The 18,336-nt window shown below is 40.5% G+C and overlaps 1 protein-coding gene across 3 annotated transcripts in view; it reads right to left on the bottom strand.

Annotated features, from left to right (window-relative positions):
* The window catches only part of sbno2b (strawberry notch homolog 2b), a 59,746-nt gene that overhangs the window by 37,227 nt on the left and 4,183 nt on the right, over positions 1-18,336 (bottom strand). For 2 of the 3 annotated variants that reach the window (XM_076726224.1, XM_076726225.1), the window contains exons 2-4: positions 8,016-8,242; positions 6,694-6,782; positions 214-337 (exon numbers count right to left, since the gene is read on the bottom strand). In XM_076726224.1, the coding sequence (XP_076582339.1) occupies positions 214-337; positions 6,694-6,782; positions 8,016-8,123 (321 nt within the window). In that variant the 5' untranslated portion in view covers positions 8,124-8,242. Of the gene's footprint in view, positions 1-213; positions 338-686; positions 787-6,693; positions 6,783-8,015; positions 8,243-18,336 lie in introns of those variants that run through there. The other variant, XM_076726227.1, reaches the window with a different exon arrangement.

Genomic DNA, 18,336 nt, shown 5'->3' with positions numbered 1-18,336 from the left:
TGCAGTTGTCTAGACAACACTGGCCTTTAATCACGCTGCTCTGTAGTAAATTAAGCAGAGCTGAACACATGAAAGACATGATGAAAGAAGCACGTGGGAGGCATGGTCCTTCCCTCTGATAAGCAAGAAAGAGACGGACATATGGAAACTAAGCTCAATTTGTCAGTGTTATTAGTGCAACTATACATTGTACAGCAAATATATGAAACAAACCTGGGGGAAATCTCCATTCCTAGGGAGGTTGAGGCTGGAAAAGTCCACGTCAGGGAATCCAGAGTACATGTCCATGTGCACATCCGGAGTGGTGGTGGTAGTGCTGCGGTTCAAGTGGTATTGCCTATAGGAGAAGGAGGAGGTTTAGTTAGCTGGAGCAGGTCCAGTAAAGAAATGAAAGGGCCACTGAAAAGCACCTCATGTGATCAAGTGCTCAAATGTACCAGTGAGAAGAGAGGGTGTGCAGGTATGAATAAGTAAAAAAAAAGTCTGCATCCAGGTGTTCAAAGCCAAGTAAGTAGCAACTTCCAACCATCAACAGAAACACATATCTTAGGTCAAACAAACAGAGGGAGATCCAGGTTTAAATAAGGTGAGGAGGAGAGAGAGCGAGACAGAGAAAGAGAAAGAGAGAGAGAGGGAGAGAAATGTCGACAGACAGTCAAGGAACATAGAACAAGAACAGGTCCTACCCGCTTTGAAGATCCAGAGTATGGCTTTCATTAATACCAACCCTTCTCCTTTAGCCCAGTGTTAATAGCAGACACGGGTCCACAGACTGTGTATTCCCAACATGATAGGTTTTCAGTTTCTGAACAAGTAAGACTCATCATAACGCAACAACCAACTTTAGTGACAGCAGTGGACACGGACGCAAAATGAAAGCAAAACTAAACCTAACCTTTGTTAAGGTGGAACTGAAGCTGGACCGTCCCATGTTCCCCTCATCCAATCACATGCCAGGGCTTGGGCTCAGAGGGATTGAGCATGGCAAAAGCTATTCACAGGATTTGGCTCTGTGTCCTGAACCACGGGCCAGAGATCAGTGAGACTGATTGATTTCAGTTCAAAACACACCAAGAGGATGAAAGGGCAGTCAGTGTATAGAAGCCAGTCTATAAAAAACATGGTTCCTGCGATTTTTTTGGTTGAATTTTACAAACAACATGCAGAAAAAATTCAATACTTAGTTGTGTCCGTGTTCAAATGCTATATTTATGGTGAGTGTCTTCAAACCAAAAATGGCTGCAATGTAAACAGCATTTTTTTAATTGGGGTTTTTACTGCTAAAAAAAGATGCTTGTTAAAAATAACAAACTTTTTAATGATATTTTCTATGGTTCTGTTTCCTCCATGTACATTTGCTTATCTAAGATATTGAATTCTACCATATTAGTACCATTAAAATATATTTACACACAGACAGACACACAGAAACACGTCTATAAAAAGTAAGTTTATATCAACTTTCATGACTGTCAGTAAATAACAGAACAATAGAGCATTTGTTCAACCAAAAAACCCTGTTCTGTTTTCATTCCTTCAAGGGTCACTGTAACAGATGATAATACTAATAACTGTGTACGACTGTATTCTGTGACATTTTCTGACACGGTTATCTTACTATGAAAATGTCATATTATTGCAACCCTTGTGTCAATGAACCTTTAGCCTGCACAAAGGAAAATAATCATGATTCGTGGTGAACCCAAATTAGACAAAAAAAAAAGGTAATGAGCTCATACTGGTAAAGAATCTGTTCAGTTCTCAGAAAGATTATTGCACTGTGAATGGTAACAATCATCTACACTGGAAATCCCCTTCCTGGCCCTTCAGCTAACAGTGATATGACAGTGATATTATTACAGCAGAAGTCTTGGCAGGCCCAGCATCAGCTGCTTTCCAACAACACAAAGCTGGTTAGGGGCTCTGAGCCAAAGGAGCTGACTGACTTACTGTTTGTGTACATGTAGCCTTCTCATACTATGCAGCCTGGAGCTGTGTACAGATCATCATTTAAACCATGTTAATGTTTAACAATCTCTTATTTGAGGCTAAATACATACTGGCCAGGCATGTACCAATGTTGTTTTAGACACTGGCTAAAATGGTTTATTAATGAGCGCTTTTCTATGCCTTATTTCCTCATAGACGGTCTACTTTATTGCTGACAACTTCACAATTAGGTCTTACTAAGTCTGAACCACTGTATGTTGCAAGCATTATAATGTGGTTCAGTCATAAAGTTTTATGTTGCAGATCATCAGCTCTTCAAAGCATACTTAACTAGCAACTAGGCAACAACCCTTCAAAACTCTAACACCTTCACTGCAGTAGAACTTGCAAAAAGTTTAACTTCAACCTAATAACTTCAACTTCTAGGAAACTTGTCTTGTGGTTTCGAACGGATAAACAAACAAGTAAAAAAAAAAAAAAAGCTTCAACCACTTCACAGTACACACTACACATACCATAAATACACAGACTAATAACTATCTTGTCCTTGTATTCAAGTAAGTAACAACAGTGTGCCAAATTCTCTGTAATTTAAACAGCATTCAACAGTATCCATTTTAAAGAAGGTTCTGTAAGATTCACTGTGAGGAAAAATAATCCCATCAGGATGATATATTGACAAAACACAGCTCAAAGTTAATCAAAGACACCCTGAGACTATGCAGTACACAATGACACTCAATAATCACCAACTGCCAAGATTCCTTAGAAGAACTCCACTTTACAGGCGGCACAACCACGAAAATTAACTCTCATGCTATGAGGCTGGATTACAAAACAAATTTATTTCGAACATTTTCATTAAAGAAAAAAAACTACAAGTAAGAAAACAAAACAAGAATAACAAATAAAATTAACAGCAAACACAATAAGCAAAATGTGTAAATTATTAATGTCTGAAAAGGAGTAGGAAGAAGTGAGTACTTATAAAGTTCTGCCCCTTTTTTGTATTTTATCAATAATATTTGTGTTGCAACAGTTTGGAAACACCCAGATTCAGCTGTGTGGGTCATACCTAACCACATGCTACCACTAACTGTTACTGCTGTTGGCTAAAAAGATTCAAAACAGCGGGCCGTTTCTCCCTCTTTTGTTTGTAAAAAGTGAATTAGAGATAACATTAAACCCCAACATATTTTAGGTAGCTCATCAAAAAAAAAAAAATCAATCAGCATCAAGCTTTCACCTGTATTTCATGTAAGTAGTAATGAAGTACAATCTAATAGTTTCATCATTCTGATACATCAGAGGCTCAGGTTCCAATTTAAATATGCACACAAACTTCTTGATGCAGTCTAATCGATTGCCAGCAGGCACGCTGGCAATCGATTCACATGGCAGTGAAAACTCTGCAGAATAGAACATAGAACAGTTGATGTTGACATAAGCACAGACACATTTTGTGCAACAGTCTGATGCTGGTTCCACAGAATGTTAGCAGTGGATATGCAGGGCATGGTTGTGACTTGACTGTTTGCATCATCAATTAGAGACTGCAAATAAAACAGATAACCGCTGCCTTCAGATGGCTGGAAAGAGAATCATTAGGGTAAAGGAAAGGCCAACGGATGACAAATGAGAGTCACAATCACTAATTAATCTCATGTCACACTGACATTAATGCCATAAGTGGAATAAAACTATCGCCTATTTTTTCTGTGTTATCAGTGGGTTGAAGAACTACTGGTACTAATTAAAGTGGAAAGATGAGTAAAACATAAATAAAGGATTTTGAGGTTCATATACATCATGTCTGCACCAAATAAAGTGACAATTTAATAGCACAAAGGTGGGCTGAGATGTCAACCTGCTCTGAGAAGGCAGAAGGCAAGCAAGACACCATTATCCTTGCTACCAAGATAGCAGGTTGCTGGTGAATTGACAACTGTCTCGTATCATGCAGCACAAAACAGTAACATACCAAATGACACCCACAGAGAAGAACAAACGCCTCTTTGGCACTGTCTCAAAAAAACTAAACATCTGTTTTTAGAACAATTACAAGCTTTCAGAGGAAAATGTTCTACAGCACTACTGTACTGGATTACCATTATGACGACTATGCACCTGCCAGCTCTAAGTAGTCAGACTCACAGTGACGCTTTCAATACTATTGATAAGAATAGTTTCTGCCGTGCTGAGGTGAGTGATGCACATCAGTCAGTGCATTGATCTGTGCTGGCCCATTCACATTTTTTCCTCACTGGCCATCATGGGATCTATTCACTCCTCCGCTTGTTATCAATGGCCATGTGGGCACACAACTAAGGCTTTCAAGTTCAGTCAATTGCATCCTGACTGTACACTGCAAGTCAATCATACTAAGCAGCAACCTGCTCTGTAGCCATGGAAGAAAAGAGCAGCAAATACAGGGTCACGCGAAAAACATCCTGACTGAAAATCAGAAGTACTGAACTGAGTGAAGAAAACAGGGGTGCTTTAAGACCTCTGTCCTGTTTACTTTGTCAGAACGAGAACACAGATGCACTTTTCAAGTGCTCCAGCCAAAATGGTTAAGAGTGACCTCATGATTAGAGTCCTGGTTCTCTTTTTTGTTGAAGGAACATGTCTGCCAGGGCATAGAATAATGTTAAATTAACAACTTTTCAAACAGGACAGGACATATTGCTTGCTCTTGCTAGATGAGGGCCTTTACAGCACAATAATAAAGTCCCAAAATGATATTTAACCATGCCATTCTTGTAATAAACCACAGAGACATCATGGTTTTGATCACGATATTTGTATACTGCAAGACCATGAGTGGGATAAGGGTCTTGTAAAAAAGCTTGATGTCACAGAATTCTTGTCTGAGTGAACCTGAAAGCCACAGACCATGCTCTCACGTCATCTGAAGTTTGAACTTTCAAAAGCGCTGCACACACAGCAATAACAATACAAAGCATGACCACTTGTGCAAACACTTCCTGAGTTGTGCTTAGTATGCCACAGGTTTGGTTGTGACTAACTTTAAGTCATTTGAGAAGTTTGGCCACAAAAAGCATGAAATCTTATCCTTACAATAATAAGACCATATCCAATGAATCATACAGCAGAAACCATAGGTGGCTACACAAACCCACACAATATATCAAATTTAATCCACATAATGACTGGAAACAGATACTTTTGCAATAGTAAAAACAATAAAAATGCTAAAGTTCATCTTTTAAGACAGAGTCATCATGATAGGGCTTTCTCACGCAAGAGAAGAAATCTGTATCACAACTGTGATAAAGTTGTGTGTCATCGTATTATCAAAACGATTCCACTAGATGATATCATGTGTTACTGCCAAGCCTTACTGCAGGCACACTTTCATATAGAACACCCATTACAGTTAATGCCCTTGTTTGCATTGCAGTAGTTTCGGTATAGTCTCTCTGTTTTGCTTGCGTACTCTGTTGACGTGCTGCCTATAGTAAATGGTTGATGTAGACAAGATGTTGCATAGTCTTTGAATTACACACACACACACACACACACACACACACACACACACACACACACACACACACACCTACCTACCTACCTACCTACCTACCTTATAGGGGAGGAAAGAGACAAACACCTCTCATTTAGCAGTGAGGTCATAAAACCAGAGCAGTGTTACAAGATGTTGAGATTAACCCCTCCCTAGTAAGGCTGACACCAGGCCACCCGCTACAGGAAATTAAGGAGGTCTGATAAAGGAGACCATCCCCAGTGACTTGTGCTGCCGGTGGTGGTGATAGTTACCTCAGGTGTCAGGAATGCAATAATGGGATCCCATAATCTTTAATAATTCATAATCAATACACATAAGATTGTAAAAAGAAGTTTCTATTATCTATCTATTTAAACACTTTTAAACTTCATGCATTCCATCAAAGGTTTTACCTTTAGGGTTGGCACAGCATTACGGTGAAGCCACATGTTTTATTGTGGGCATCATATCAATCACTTGACACGCACATAGGCCTCAGATGTACTCAATTAGGAGTGAAGTAGCATCACTCATATTCCAGTTCAAGCACTAATCCACACATACTTCTATGTGAACATAAATACACACCTACAGTAACTAATGACCAACTTCATTCAGTTTCTTTTCTATCTTAAACTAGGGTAATTCCTGTTGCTGAAAATGCCATGCTGAATTTATGGTATCTGTTCTGTATAATATTAATATGGTCAATGTCTTATATAACACTGTGTATTTCTTTCAATGGTTCAGTGTATTCTAATGCATAAACAATGTGTCCTATTAAAAAGGTCCACTAATAAAGGCAAGTGCATGTTTGCAATGTGGGTGTCATAGCCAATAATGGATCAGTAAAATACACACTCCATTAGCAAAATATTCATATGAGGCCCTCAACAGAAACGCTATCCTCATAATGACGACATATAACTGTATAATGCTTGAGAGACTAAAGGCAGATGTGGGACATTCTGTGATGGGACATTCTGTTGGAACATTTTAGCTCATGTGTTAAACCCCTGTGGGTAGTTCTCACCCAAATTCACCGGTTTACAGTCCTCAATCTAAAGGTCACTGTCTGCTGTCTGCTGTCTGCTGTGCCACCATGTATGAACCAGTGCACAGTGCATAACTGTTACTGTGACTTCACTTGTCAATGTTTTCAGCTGATACACTGTCATTGTCAGCTCATGATAATGCAAGGTATTGTATTAACTTACTGGTTTCCAGATTGCATAGGGCAGTGTATGCTGTATCCAGTCTGCTGCGAGTAGGATCCCCAGGAACCAGAGGAGGCGTATATTGAACTCTAAAACAGAACAAAATAAAAACCCATCACACACACACACACACAAATAAAACTAAAGAAATGTAAGACTGAACATCTTCAGTGCAATAGAGCTTTCTCCTAATCCTAAAACATGAAATGTGTAGGTTCTATGTCTGCATCCCTTCAGTGATGAATGTTTGTGCACAATTACAGCAAATGGGACTTTTGTCAACCTTCGTTTGTTATGTTTAAAATTCAATGAAAGAGAATGCTACCACCACCATGACACCAGTGCATTCTGCCATGCACAATAGTGAAAAATCATATACAGGATGTTCATATCAACATCAAAACCACAATGTGTGTGGATGATGGAGACTTAATTTTGTTTCAGTGTAATTGTTCAAGCCCTTAAATGGTCAGTTCAGCCAAATCACAATAAATACTTTCACTACTTCTGTGGAATCTAGACAGGCAAACAGTTTCAGTTTTATGAGCTGAGGCTGAAGAAATTCTCTGGAATTTCTGTGGCTAGCCCATTACAAGGAAGCTGGATGGATTTTTGTTAGTGATGCTCAAAGGCTACTGGGGCAATCTCTTTGGTAAAGATTACTTCCAATTAAAACTGAAACTGGGTTTATCCAAACGGAATTTTTCAACACTGTGAGCAACAAAAAAAGGGTCTTGGTTGACAATAAATCTCAGAGGGCAGATAACTTAAAAACCCACCATATAAATCCAAACATGCCTCCATACCACAAGGTATAAGTGAGAAAATTTGGGTGACATCAGCCCTTAATGTTTGCTCTCATCTTCATGAGAACGGCCACTCAGAATTCCGGAAATGAATACCACATGTAGGATCACTTCCTTTCTCACACATTTCTGGATGGTTGTTACGCCATGTACACTGGTGTATGTACCAGTGCTCTGATGTCTGACAGTAAAAGTGTGTCTTTAGGTTTAGGTACAGCTGGAGTGTGTTCACCCATGATGCAGTTCATGAGATCGCAGAGAAAGTGTAAAGAAAAAGCCCAATATGGTCAACCTGGATTAGTAGCGGCAGCAGTACTCAAAGACTAATTTAAGGGGTTTATCTGACATCTGTAAAAGTGAGCTAACGTAAAAGGAAGTGATCACAAAAATGTTGAATTGCAGCTTTATACAAAGTCCACGCCAATGGACATGACTACAAGAAAAAAACAACCCATGTATGTTAACTGAATATGCATAGCGGCCCTAAATAAATGCCAATAAAATCCCACAACATACCTCCATGTTAGAGGAGGCCACAGAGAACAAGCTGCTGTCCAGCTGAGGGCCTTCTGGATGCAGGTAGTTCTCCCCGTCCATGGCCAGCGCTGAGGGGAGGATGGGCATCAGACCACAGCCTCACACATGACCATTAGCTGACTTAGGATATGCACCCTCCGACTGCCACCCACGTGCTGGCTGTCTCCAAGATAGTACTTCTAACAAGGGCAAAAGCTCTCCATGACCTGGGGAAGATGGCAGATATGGAGGGATGCAGAGGAAAGGGGGAGAAGATTAAAGAGACTTTAGAAAAGTTGCAAGGATTTTTTTCCAGCAAACATGGTAATCAATATCACAACAAAAGTCTGGATCTATATGAATGAAAAGTAAATAAGCCAAGGCTAGACTTATTTAATCTAAAATCAGTGAGGGAGACTACAGAGGCGTTAGTACCAATAAATATCAATGTGTAGCTAATCTTACTTCTTTCAGAGCACATCCTAATTAAAACTTTGAAAAATGTTCCGTTCCACCTGCACTGCCCTCATTAAAACACACACAGTGAGAACTGAAACACTGGCCTACAACGATAAGGAGACACAAGAACATTTTACTTAACCTGACTATTATTAACTGTGTTTTACACTTTACATTTAACAAACACTACCAGAACAAACAAAAACATAATAAATAAGTCCATCATAGAAATATAAATGAGTACAGTTCATTTCACAAGATGCGGATTGAGACATATTCACTGCTAGAAGTTTATACTGCACAAAAATAAAGAAGAGAATAAAATGACAACAAATGTTTTATGGTGTATGTTAATAAATCAGTAACTTTTATCAAATTAGACAAATGATTGGTCTTCCTTGTTATTCTAATTGTTGTTGTCAACACACAAAATTAATATACATCATTCATACCGCTGTGTGAGCTTCCATTTATAGATTGACTGCCATCATTAGCTGGTTGTCTATTTAAACAGACAGCCACCGGACAAGTTACAGTGGTATCTGAGATTGTGGCCAGTCAATATTACCACTGGCTCCTTGTTGGTGCAGATTGTTTTATTTTGTTGATGATGATGTTGAAAACCTAGACTGAACATTGATACACTTAAGTTGCACAAAACCTTTTTCACAATCATAAAATGTAATCTGGCAGCACAAGACCCTTGCTGTCAGAATTGGCTGTGTGTGTGAGTGTGTGTGTGTGTGTGTGTGTGTGTGTGTGTGTGTGTGTGTGTGTTTTACAGCTCAAATGGGACTTGTCTGATATAATGACAGGTGAGACTGGCTAGACCAGACTGTCTGGGCACAGACAGAAGGCTTCCTGCAATGCTAATAAGCTCCTCATCAGTCATATATTCATATACACTCACCGCAATAATGTGCATGAAGTCAGGTCTTACTCACTATGCTAGTATGTGTGCTTTGACAATAGATCTGCTTCTCTGAGGCATATGGGAACACAAGCTGTAAACTACTAACTCTAATTAGCAAAAATTAGCACAACAAAAAAAGAAAACCTAACTGAATTACATGTTGCTTTCAGACAGAAAGCTTTACAAACATCACACAAATCTGACCAGTTTGACTGCTGAATTACTCCAATCTTTCAGCACTCCACAATGCACGTCTGTGTAATGTCACTAACACTCCCCTGCCCCACACTAATCAAACTGTTACCTTCCTTCCCCTCTCCCGTCCTTCATTCCTTCCTCCAGTTTGCCCCCAATCTGGAACAGGCCAGACGTGTTCACTGGGGACAAAGCTGAGGTAATAAATCCTAATAGAGTTTATGAGGGTCTAAATAAGAGGGCCTTTGTGTGTCTGAGTGTGTGCATGTGAGTGTGTGTGCGAGACAGACAGAGACCTGACCCAACATTTTTACCACTAGCATAGCCAATACACACAAAGGGAGGCCATTTTACCCTCAGGCTGCCAGTATGATACTGTCTGGATAAGGGTGAAGCAAATGTGGGGAAGCCGCAAAGAACTAACTGGCAAACCTTCTAGGCAGGAGGTCTTAGGGAAAAGGATATTAGATATTTTGTGAATATGTATGGACAGCTTCCAGCCTCTGAGGTCCAGATGAAGGCAGGCACAGGAGAGTCAGGCAGCCTGGGGCAGTCAGGGAGTGTGTACTGAGAGCCTTGTGAGGCCCATTTTAGTGTTGCAGACTTGTTCTCAACGCAACACTCCACAGAAACTGAAAGCTTAGACACAGCAATGGTTATTGGGCATCTTGCCAGTTCATCTGGGTCAAAGGTCTCGACATATTCCTATATCTCCTTCAGCCCGACATGCAGGCTACAGGTGACACAGGTCAAATGTACCTTTGTATTCAATCTGAACGGGTCAGTATGCAGCATCACACCCTCCTTCCATAAAGGTTTACCTGGGTGTAACACTGTTCAAGGTTCATGCAGTGGATTACCCAACTGCTATAAAAGCACAGAGGAAAAAAATAAAGTGAGAGAAAGAGAAAGCATTAAGTGGGTGAGCGAGAGAGAGAAACTAAACCGAAACTTTATTTTGTTACTTTATTTAAAGTAATTCTGTGTTATTCAATTGAATTTTGTGGTTTGGCACTGATGTGTATGAAACTGCAGTTTTAGACTCAAGTCTCTGAATGATTACATCCAGGGATGATTCTGTGAAAGCAGTCTGAAAGCAGTAGAGTATGTCATGCACAAGATTCCAGTATGAAAGAAGTATTTCAGAGAGCTATATTCAGCTGTATATCAGTGTATGTGAAAGCCATAATACATAACAGGCCAGCAATGCAGTTGCAGTGGGACATCTGAAAACACTTCTAGTTTTCCTGATTAGCCTCAGCAGACGTGTTGTCATTCCATCACCCTCTTCATCCTCAAACCCCAGCCTACCACCGTTGCATCTTCAAAACGATGGAATTTCGTGTCAAAAGAAATTCCTCTCTATATCTTACCATAATGCCCTATTGCCCGCTCCCCCTACCACCAGTAGCCACATCATCCACCAGTACCATGCCAGATTGCCATCTCTTATGAACAGAAAAATGTGTCTTTTGCTGTCCCTTGTTCCCCAACACCCCCTCTCCAGCCAACCTCTGAGGATAATCAATAGTGATCATTGTAAGAGCAGTCCCAGATATCTCCTTCCTGTAAGGCCTGTTATTACCAGAAAACAGCAACCCCCTACTCCTAACCACTGTGGAGAAGAAGAGGGAGGTGATGCAGAAAAGCTATCAGTAGGGACAACAGAGTTGGAGATATGGGCGAAAGAAAACAGAAGATAAGGAACAAACACACCCACAGCAGCACAAGGGACACAAGGGGTTATTCATATTATCATTCATTAAAAAGCAGCAAACACATAAGTAATTTTTATAACCCTGCTTGGTTATTCAAAAATGTGTTTACATTGTCAATATCCAGATTTAAGATTCTCGATTAAGACTATGAAGTGAAATGTGTACGCCCTATATGAAGAGGACAATGCCATTTCAAAATAACACATGAAACCTTTGTTTTAAGGCAGTACAGACAGAGAGGGAAAGAGAGAGAAACACTCTTTTGCAGCGTAATCTGTTAAATCTGTTAATTACTTCAAAGGTTACTGCTGGTTTTTGAGCAACCCCCATCCATGTGTGTCTCCTTCCATCACTGTCTCTGTGGGTGGCCTGGAGCAAAGGCTCTCTGCAAGGGAGATTAGGCCATTTCATGGGCAGTAATTGTAAAATCTTACAAAACTGAAACGGGCCCAGACACTACATGCTGAACATGCCAAAATAGACAAATGGATTAATCTGTGAAGAAGGATCGCAAGCATGGAGATTTACTCACATTAGAAACTGTATTTCCAGTGATATGGCCACAATCTAGGCCAGCTGGTTCCCTTTGGCTGCGTGAATCACTGTGCCTGTCTGTCAGCCAAACAGAGGTTAACAGGCAGCATGCCTCTGTCACTTCAAAAACACAAGATGTGTGTTTACTATGGGTGTTGTTAGTTACAGCACCCAAAATTTGCTTGCATGTGCATCAGACAGGAGGTAAAATTCAGTCTCTGGTAGAAGGGACTGCCTGGTTGCACGCTGGTGGCCTTTAGTGAGCATCAGTGGCGGCCAGAGCACATGGGGATCATCCAGGGAAGTGTGACTTCCTTAAGCTGCTAAGTCACGATTAACGCTCACGAGGAGAACAACCACCCTGCCTGGCGCGTGTGCCATCACACTCACAAATGCACACTCACATGTAGAGTAGAGTTGATATACAATCATATTTCCACACACAACTAAATCATTTGTGTGTATGGGCACATGTGATGAATTATGGCTGTTATGTTGTCATATACAAGAGTTAATTGACCTTGTAGGCATTTAGGTGATACAGTCATAAAACACATGCATGCGTTGGCTATAAAACACATATATGAACACAGGCAAATGTCACTTTAAATGCAGTGGCAAGTGTAGCGCTAAAAGGCAATGTATGACGCGGAGAAAATTAATTTTTGCTAAGGTCAAAATAGGAGCATAGTCACTGTCCCACTGTCTTTTGTATCCCCATGATTAGTGCCTATGATTTCCTTGATGGAAACACCTGTGCATATGTGGACAGGCCTTTCATGTTTTGTGGTATCACAAAAAAAGCACTACCTTTAACCTTTTAACCCTTGGGTCCTGTACTAAATCCTTCTTAAGGAACTGGGAAAATCCTTCAAGACACAGCTCAGATTCATCTTCATTAACCACAATTTCAAAATCAGATCCTTGTGGCATACAGGGTATCTACAGCTGATACATTTTAGTCATGTTTCTCTATTCAATATTAGCAAATGTGGCTGTCTGAGCTGGCTGGATGATGGTTTGCAGTTGTGTATGAGTCCATGGTAAGCCTATGACTGGAAAGTTTCAGGAAAAAGGAATTACAGACTAAAAGCAAAGGACATACAGTATTAAGTTCAAAGTAACAGCATGTACAGTAGGGTTATCACTTTTGAAAATTTGTTCAAACGTGGGGGCAAAGTTAATAGTCTGTAAAGAATTTACAATTTTCAAGTGCAACAGAGAAGTAGTTTGCCTTGCGTTCCAGCAGAGAGTGCTCTTAAAATTCATGATCAGCTTGAGCTATTGCGTCAGAAAACTAAGCTAGTTATGCTGTTTGCTACAAAAATGGTGGACACTGGAGAAGGTCCTGAGCAGACAATCACCAACACCGAAGCATCTGAGGAGTACATCGTAGATGGCAAACTATGTGACTAAGATAAGGCTGTTTGTTGACTTTGTTCAAAGCAGTTGTCTAACCTTACAGTAACAACAAATCTGCGGACTCACCACCTAGTTTGCCACCAAAGTGAGGCAGCAAAGGCGCCACAAACAGGCGGAGCAACGTCAAGTCTACAACCTCCTCTGACTGCCGAGTATTTGGCAGACTCGGCTTCAGCGAGCCCCTTACCACAAGCTTGTGAAAATGTCATCACCGATAAGATAGCAACATTTATATGGAAGGATGTGCGACCCACTGGTTAGGCTTTTTCATCTTAACTGTGATTACGATTAATGCCTCTGCAGCGGCAATAGCCATGGCGGGGTTGTCTGTCTGTCCATACGTCCGTCCGTCCCATTCTTGTTAACATGATATCTCAGGAAACACCTGGAGGGAATTTCACTACATCTGGCAGAAATGTCCACTGAGACTCAAGGATGAACTGATTAGATTTTGGTGTCAAAGGTTAAAAGTGTGACCACACAACACATTTTTGGCCATAACTCAAGAACTAATCCACTAATTATGACAACATTTCACACAAATGTCTAATAGGATAAAATGATGAACTGATGAAAACTTATATCCAAAAGGTCAAAGGTCAACTTCCCTGTGACATCATAATGCTCTTCAAATAAACTTTTCTGGCCATTATTCAACACTACAACTCAGGGGAGGGGAGACTGTAACGATATTTCACATTTGATCAAATACTGTTGAAACTGTGGTGATTGTAAAGATCTCTGTACTGCCTCAACAACATTACTTGCTGGGAGAAGGGGTGCGCATTAGAATCAATTCAAATGAATTGCATTCATTTCAAGTTTATTTGAACTTAATGTTTGGGAAATTGACGACCCTGATGTCCATTAAGAATGCATGCATAGTACACAGAAGTTCCTCATGTGACCCTGTTGGTATATGTCCCTCTCCTACAGCAGTCTGCATCGGTCTTCGCTGCTAACAAGACGGTTGATGACAATCATTCAATCCAATGCACAACACTCACTAATCACTGATCTGAGGCCATCAGCATCGCCAGTAATCAGGTTAGAAATGATCAGGGCTCAGCTGCCCTATACCAGAGCAGCAAGGGGGCTGTTAGTTGGTTATGACTGCCTAGACTGGCTGGATTCATTAGCGACTGTGATGAAATATTCATAAAAGGAACAAGTTACTTCCCAGGGAAACACTGGGCTTCGTCATTCAGATCAGCCTACATTATTAATTGCCACCTTTTTCAAAACAAAAGGCCTTTACTTGCCTCTGTGTGTACATGTGTGTGCACAAACACACACGCATGACGCATACCCTTAAGCACATACATGCAAGGACGTAGACATTAGCTACCAATCTGTTCCTGTTTCCCTCCCCACAAACAGAATTTCCATTCAGTATTACAGACAGTGCCATAAAGGGACCGTGAACAGCTCAGTGACCGGGTAGTACGCCGGCTAGAGAATAATGATCGAATGACTGTGTAACCGAATCTGTTGTCTTATCAAAAGCCGGGAAATGGAAACAAATTGGGTTTTAAGAGCCTGTTGTTATTGCATTTCGCCCGTTCAAATATTTATCAAAGAGGCTCTCTGGACTGGCACAGGACACAGGAACACATTGAACAAATGGGCAGTCATTTGACTGATTTGGTCTGACTGAAATGCAGGGTTCAAATATTTAGCTACTTACAAAGAGATAACGATTCATCTTAATTAGATTCTCATCAACCCACTCCAAGTGCTGTTCAGCACCATTTGCCTTGATGATGAATATCTTTGTGTCCACAAACACCTGCTGAATGAGACATTAAAGTGATTTATCCATTAAAGGGGAACTTAATCAAGCTCTCGTAGCTCAGAGGATGCCTTTGTTGTGGTAAATATAGAGGGGAGCAGGCTGGGAGAGAGGGCAAGGGAGCTACGAGGAAAGAAAGGCGAGGGCAGAGAAGAGGTTGACAGTGAAGATCGTGGCAGAGTGGTAAAGAGAAGTTGAAAACAATCACAAACAATGGTTTGCAGAGGCTTGATGACACTCATTTAGCAGCAAATCCCTCTACTTCTACCACCACCACCACCACCACCAGCACCCACCAGAAATAGATCAAAGACTGACTAGATCAGAGAGAGAACGATCCATTTAGCTGCCTCTTTTCCCCGTTTTCCTCTGTCTTCTAATTTCCTCAGGACAGAAGGATGATGACACATGCTAGTTGTGTGCAGCTCTCTGCTCTTTAGTGGTCTGGTTCAACTAGTTGGGTGAACAAAGCTGACTTTACTTGAACAAATATGTATAGTGGAGAAGGCTGGATACGTTGACATTTTTTGTGTCATTTTACATATTATAATTAGGGATGTTCCTAATGAGTAACTTCCCTGACAATAAACAAAAATTTAAACTTAGACTAGTCAACTAGTTTGAAAGTAACAAAACACGCAGAAAACTGAGCTCAATTTAATCTTTAGTGTTAAACAATGTCTGAAAAAATATTGCCCCTAAAAGCCATCTGAAACCAGTAATCACATTCCTCGACCAACATTTCAGTGGCATGTATTTTCAATACCACTGAAATGTGTGGCACTCTTGAGCTGTGAATTGTGAATGCTGGAAATTGTTCTGTAATCTAAATGTGAACATTAATAAAACAACAACGAGTTTAACCAACTAGTATTTCTAGTGCTGGATAGCAAGGGAAGTAATGTTTCGTTGACTAATAGCCCAATCTTGCACATCCCTAAATATAATATTAACATCTGATAGTATTACCAGAGTACTTGCAATTGGAATAAAATGACCAGAAGACCTTGTTAAAATGTCTTAATATGCATCTTTCTTCTCAACAAGTGCAATGCTGACTTTCAGAAATGACACTGCTCCTCCAATCCCTTTATTTTGCTCTCTCTCCATCTACTACATCCCATCTTTGCACTGTCGTCATATTGGCCCTTTCGATTCCCAACACAAGGACCAACTCGTCCTCCATTTCTGTCATGCCCCTACTCAATACTGCTTGCAGCAGCGACCCCATGTTCTCTCAGTGATATTGCCTACTTCTTCTTTCTCGCGATAGCCCGCTGTTTTCCTGTTTCCATCACAATCCCTCTCTCGCCATGTGTTAGCCGACTGCATGTCTCCATTTTCTATGTTCATTCTTCTTTCTCCCTCCCTCCTGCCAGATCAAGCCGGTGGCGCTGGTTGTTGCCTCTCACCCAGTCTAACCCTCAGATGGATTGTGCTGCTGACTGAAGGCAGCTGGTTCCTTCTCTGAATCTCCACCCACTACCCACCCCTCTCAGTCGTGGTTATTCAGAGAGTCAGTCATAACACCAGGCAAACACTATCAGATGCACATTTCACAAGCAAACAACATAGCACAGGGAACCAAAACCTGGGCAGCTGACCTGGAGTGCATGATACAAGATAGGTTAAAAAAATGCCCTACAAGCACATTCATGGCTGTTGTGATCTTCCAAACAGGAACTCCAATTGTCCAAATATCATGGCCATGTAATAACAGGAGGCATTCTCCAGAAATGGGAACTGCAGCAAACACATATTTCAAAAATCTAAATATCTTACAATCCTTACACAAAATTAAAAATGGAACCCCCAAAAATCGTTCTGCACTGAGCTGAAAGACACACAAGAGAGTGAAATTCTGTAAGAGAAGTTGCTAATATAAGTGATTCAGCTTCTTAACTCTGCCCTACCGCTGTTCAAATCCAGACAGTACTCGACTCCACTCAGACTGACCTCACTTTTTCTGGCAGGCGTGAGAATATTGCACCACATGCACAGTGTCAGGGAGCCTGTCTGTGTCTGTCTATCTGTCTGTCCGTGCTACTGTGCTATGCTAATGCTATCTTCAGTTCAGTTCAGTTCATCTGTCTGGTATCGACTGAGGCCGCTATCATAGTCTTGAACACTGACACCACTGTAAGGCAGTAAACCATACAGAAAATTAGTCAGACAGGTACAACCCGTTCTTAAAAAATTATGTATATGTGATTGGGTGGAAGACAGAACAAAAGGGGTATGTGTAATAAGTGTAAAAAAGAAAAAAGAAAAAAAAGTTAACTATTTTTACAAACAAGTGAAAAAAAAAAACCCAACAAGATCCTACTAGATGATTGGACAAGTTGAGCTTTTGCACCCAATGCTAGATATTAGTTCAAAATAGAACTACATTATCATGTGTGTGAAAGACATGCTATGAATTTTTTTTTTAATTAAAGATTACATTTTTGACCTTTTTCCTTTATGTGATAGTACAGCTGTGCAGACAGGAAAAGAGGGAAGGGTGGGGTGACATGCAGCAAAGGGCCCCTAATCGAACCTAGTTCACTGCAGTAAGGACACAACCTTGGTACATTAGGCACACACTGTACCAGGTGAACTAACGGGGTGTCCCAGAAATAGAAATGTTTATCTACCAGAGAGAACTGACAGGTTAAATGTTCAAATTTAAAGTGCTCCTCTCAGTATGTGTTTTGGTCTTTTCTGTAAATTTCTGTAAACAAATTAATATCAGCCAACGTATTTTTAGTTTTCAAACTCTAACCCATCAATTCCCATCTTGCCTAAAAATACTTTATCAGTCAGTCTATGAAAATAAACAATATCACTTCATAAGAAATCTAAATTCCAGTGTAGTATTGCATTATGCGCCAGTAAAAAATTTTGGTAATGCTTGCCAGCACCCTTCTGGCTGAAATCCATTTCATCTCACAAATCCCATCTCCAAGTTCCAACACTGTCTCACTAACTGTGAAGGATGGGTTGGAGACAAGGAAAAAAAACTGCTGCCTCACTTCAGAGGACAAACAAAACAATACAAAACAAAACACACACATAAATCCAACTGGACAATGTTGACAGAGATTAATTGAACCATTCTTTAAGGACAAAGGTGAGTTAAGACAAATAAATAAACCTGGCTGCAAACAGTGCAAACACATATAAGGCAGGAGACAGCAGGTCAAGATTTGGCCCACGGTTTAAATGACACTGAATACTCTGGGAGAAGCTGCAGCTGACCAGTATAGGTTCTTCTAGTGCCAGAAAAGATGTTTTTTCTCCTTAACG

The sequence above is a fragment of the Chaetodon auriga genome, chromosome 3, assembly GCF_051107435.1.
Source record: "Chaetodon auriga isolate fChaAug3 chromosome 3, fChaAug3.hap1, whole genome shotgun sequence".
NCBI classification, from domain to species: domain Eukaryota; kingdom Metazoa; phylum Chordata; class Actinopteri; order Chaetodontiformes; family Chaetodontidae; genus Chaetodon; species Chaetodon auriga.
Note: the sequence above shows the minus strand (reverse complement) of the source record. Positions and strands in the feature narration are given on the sequence as shown.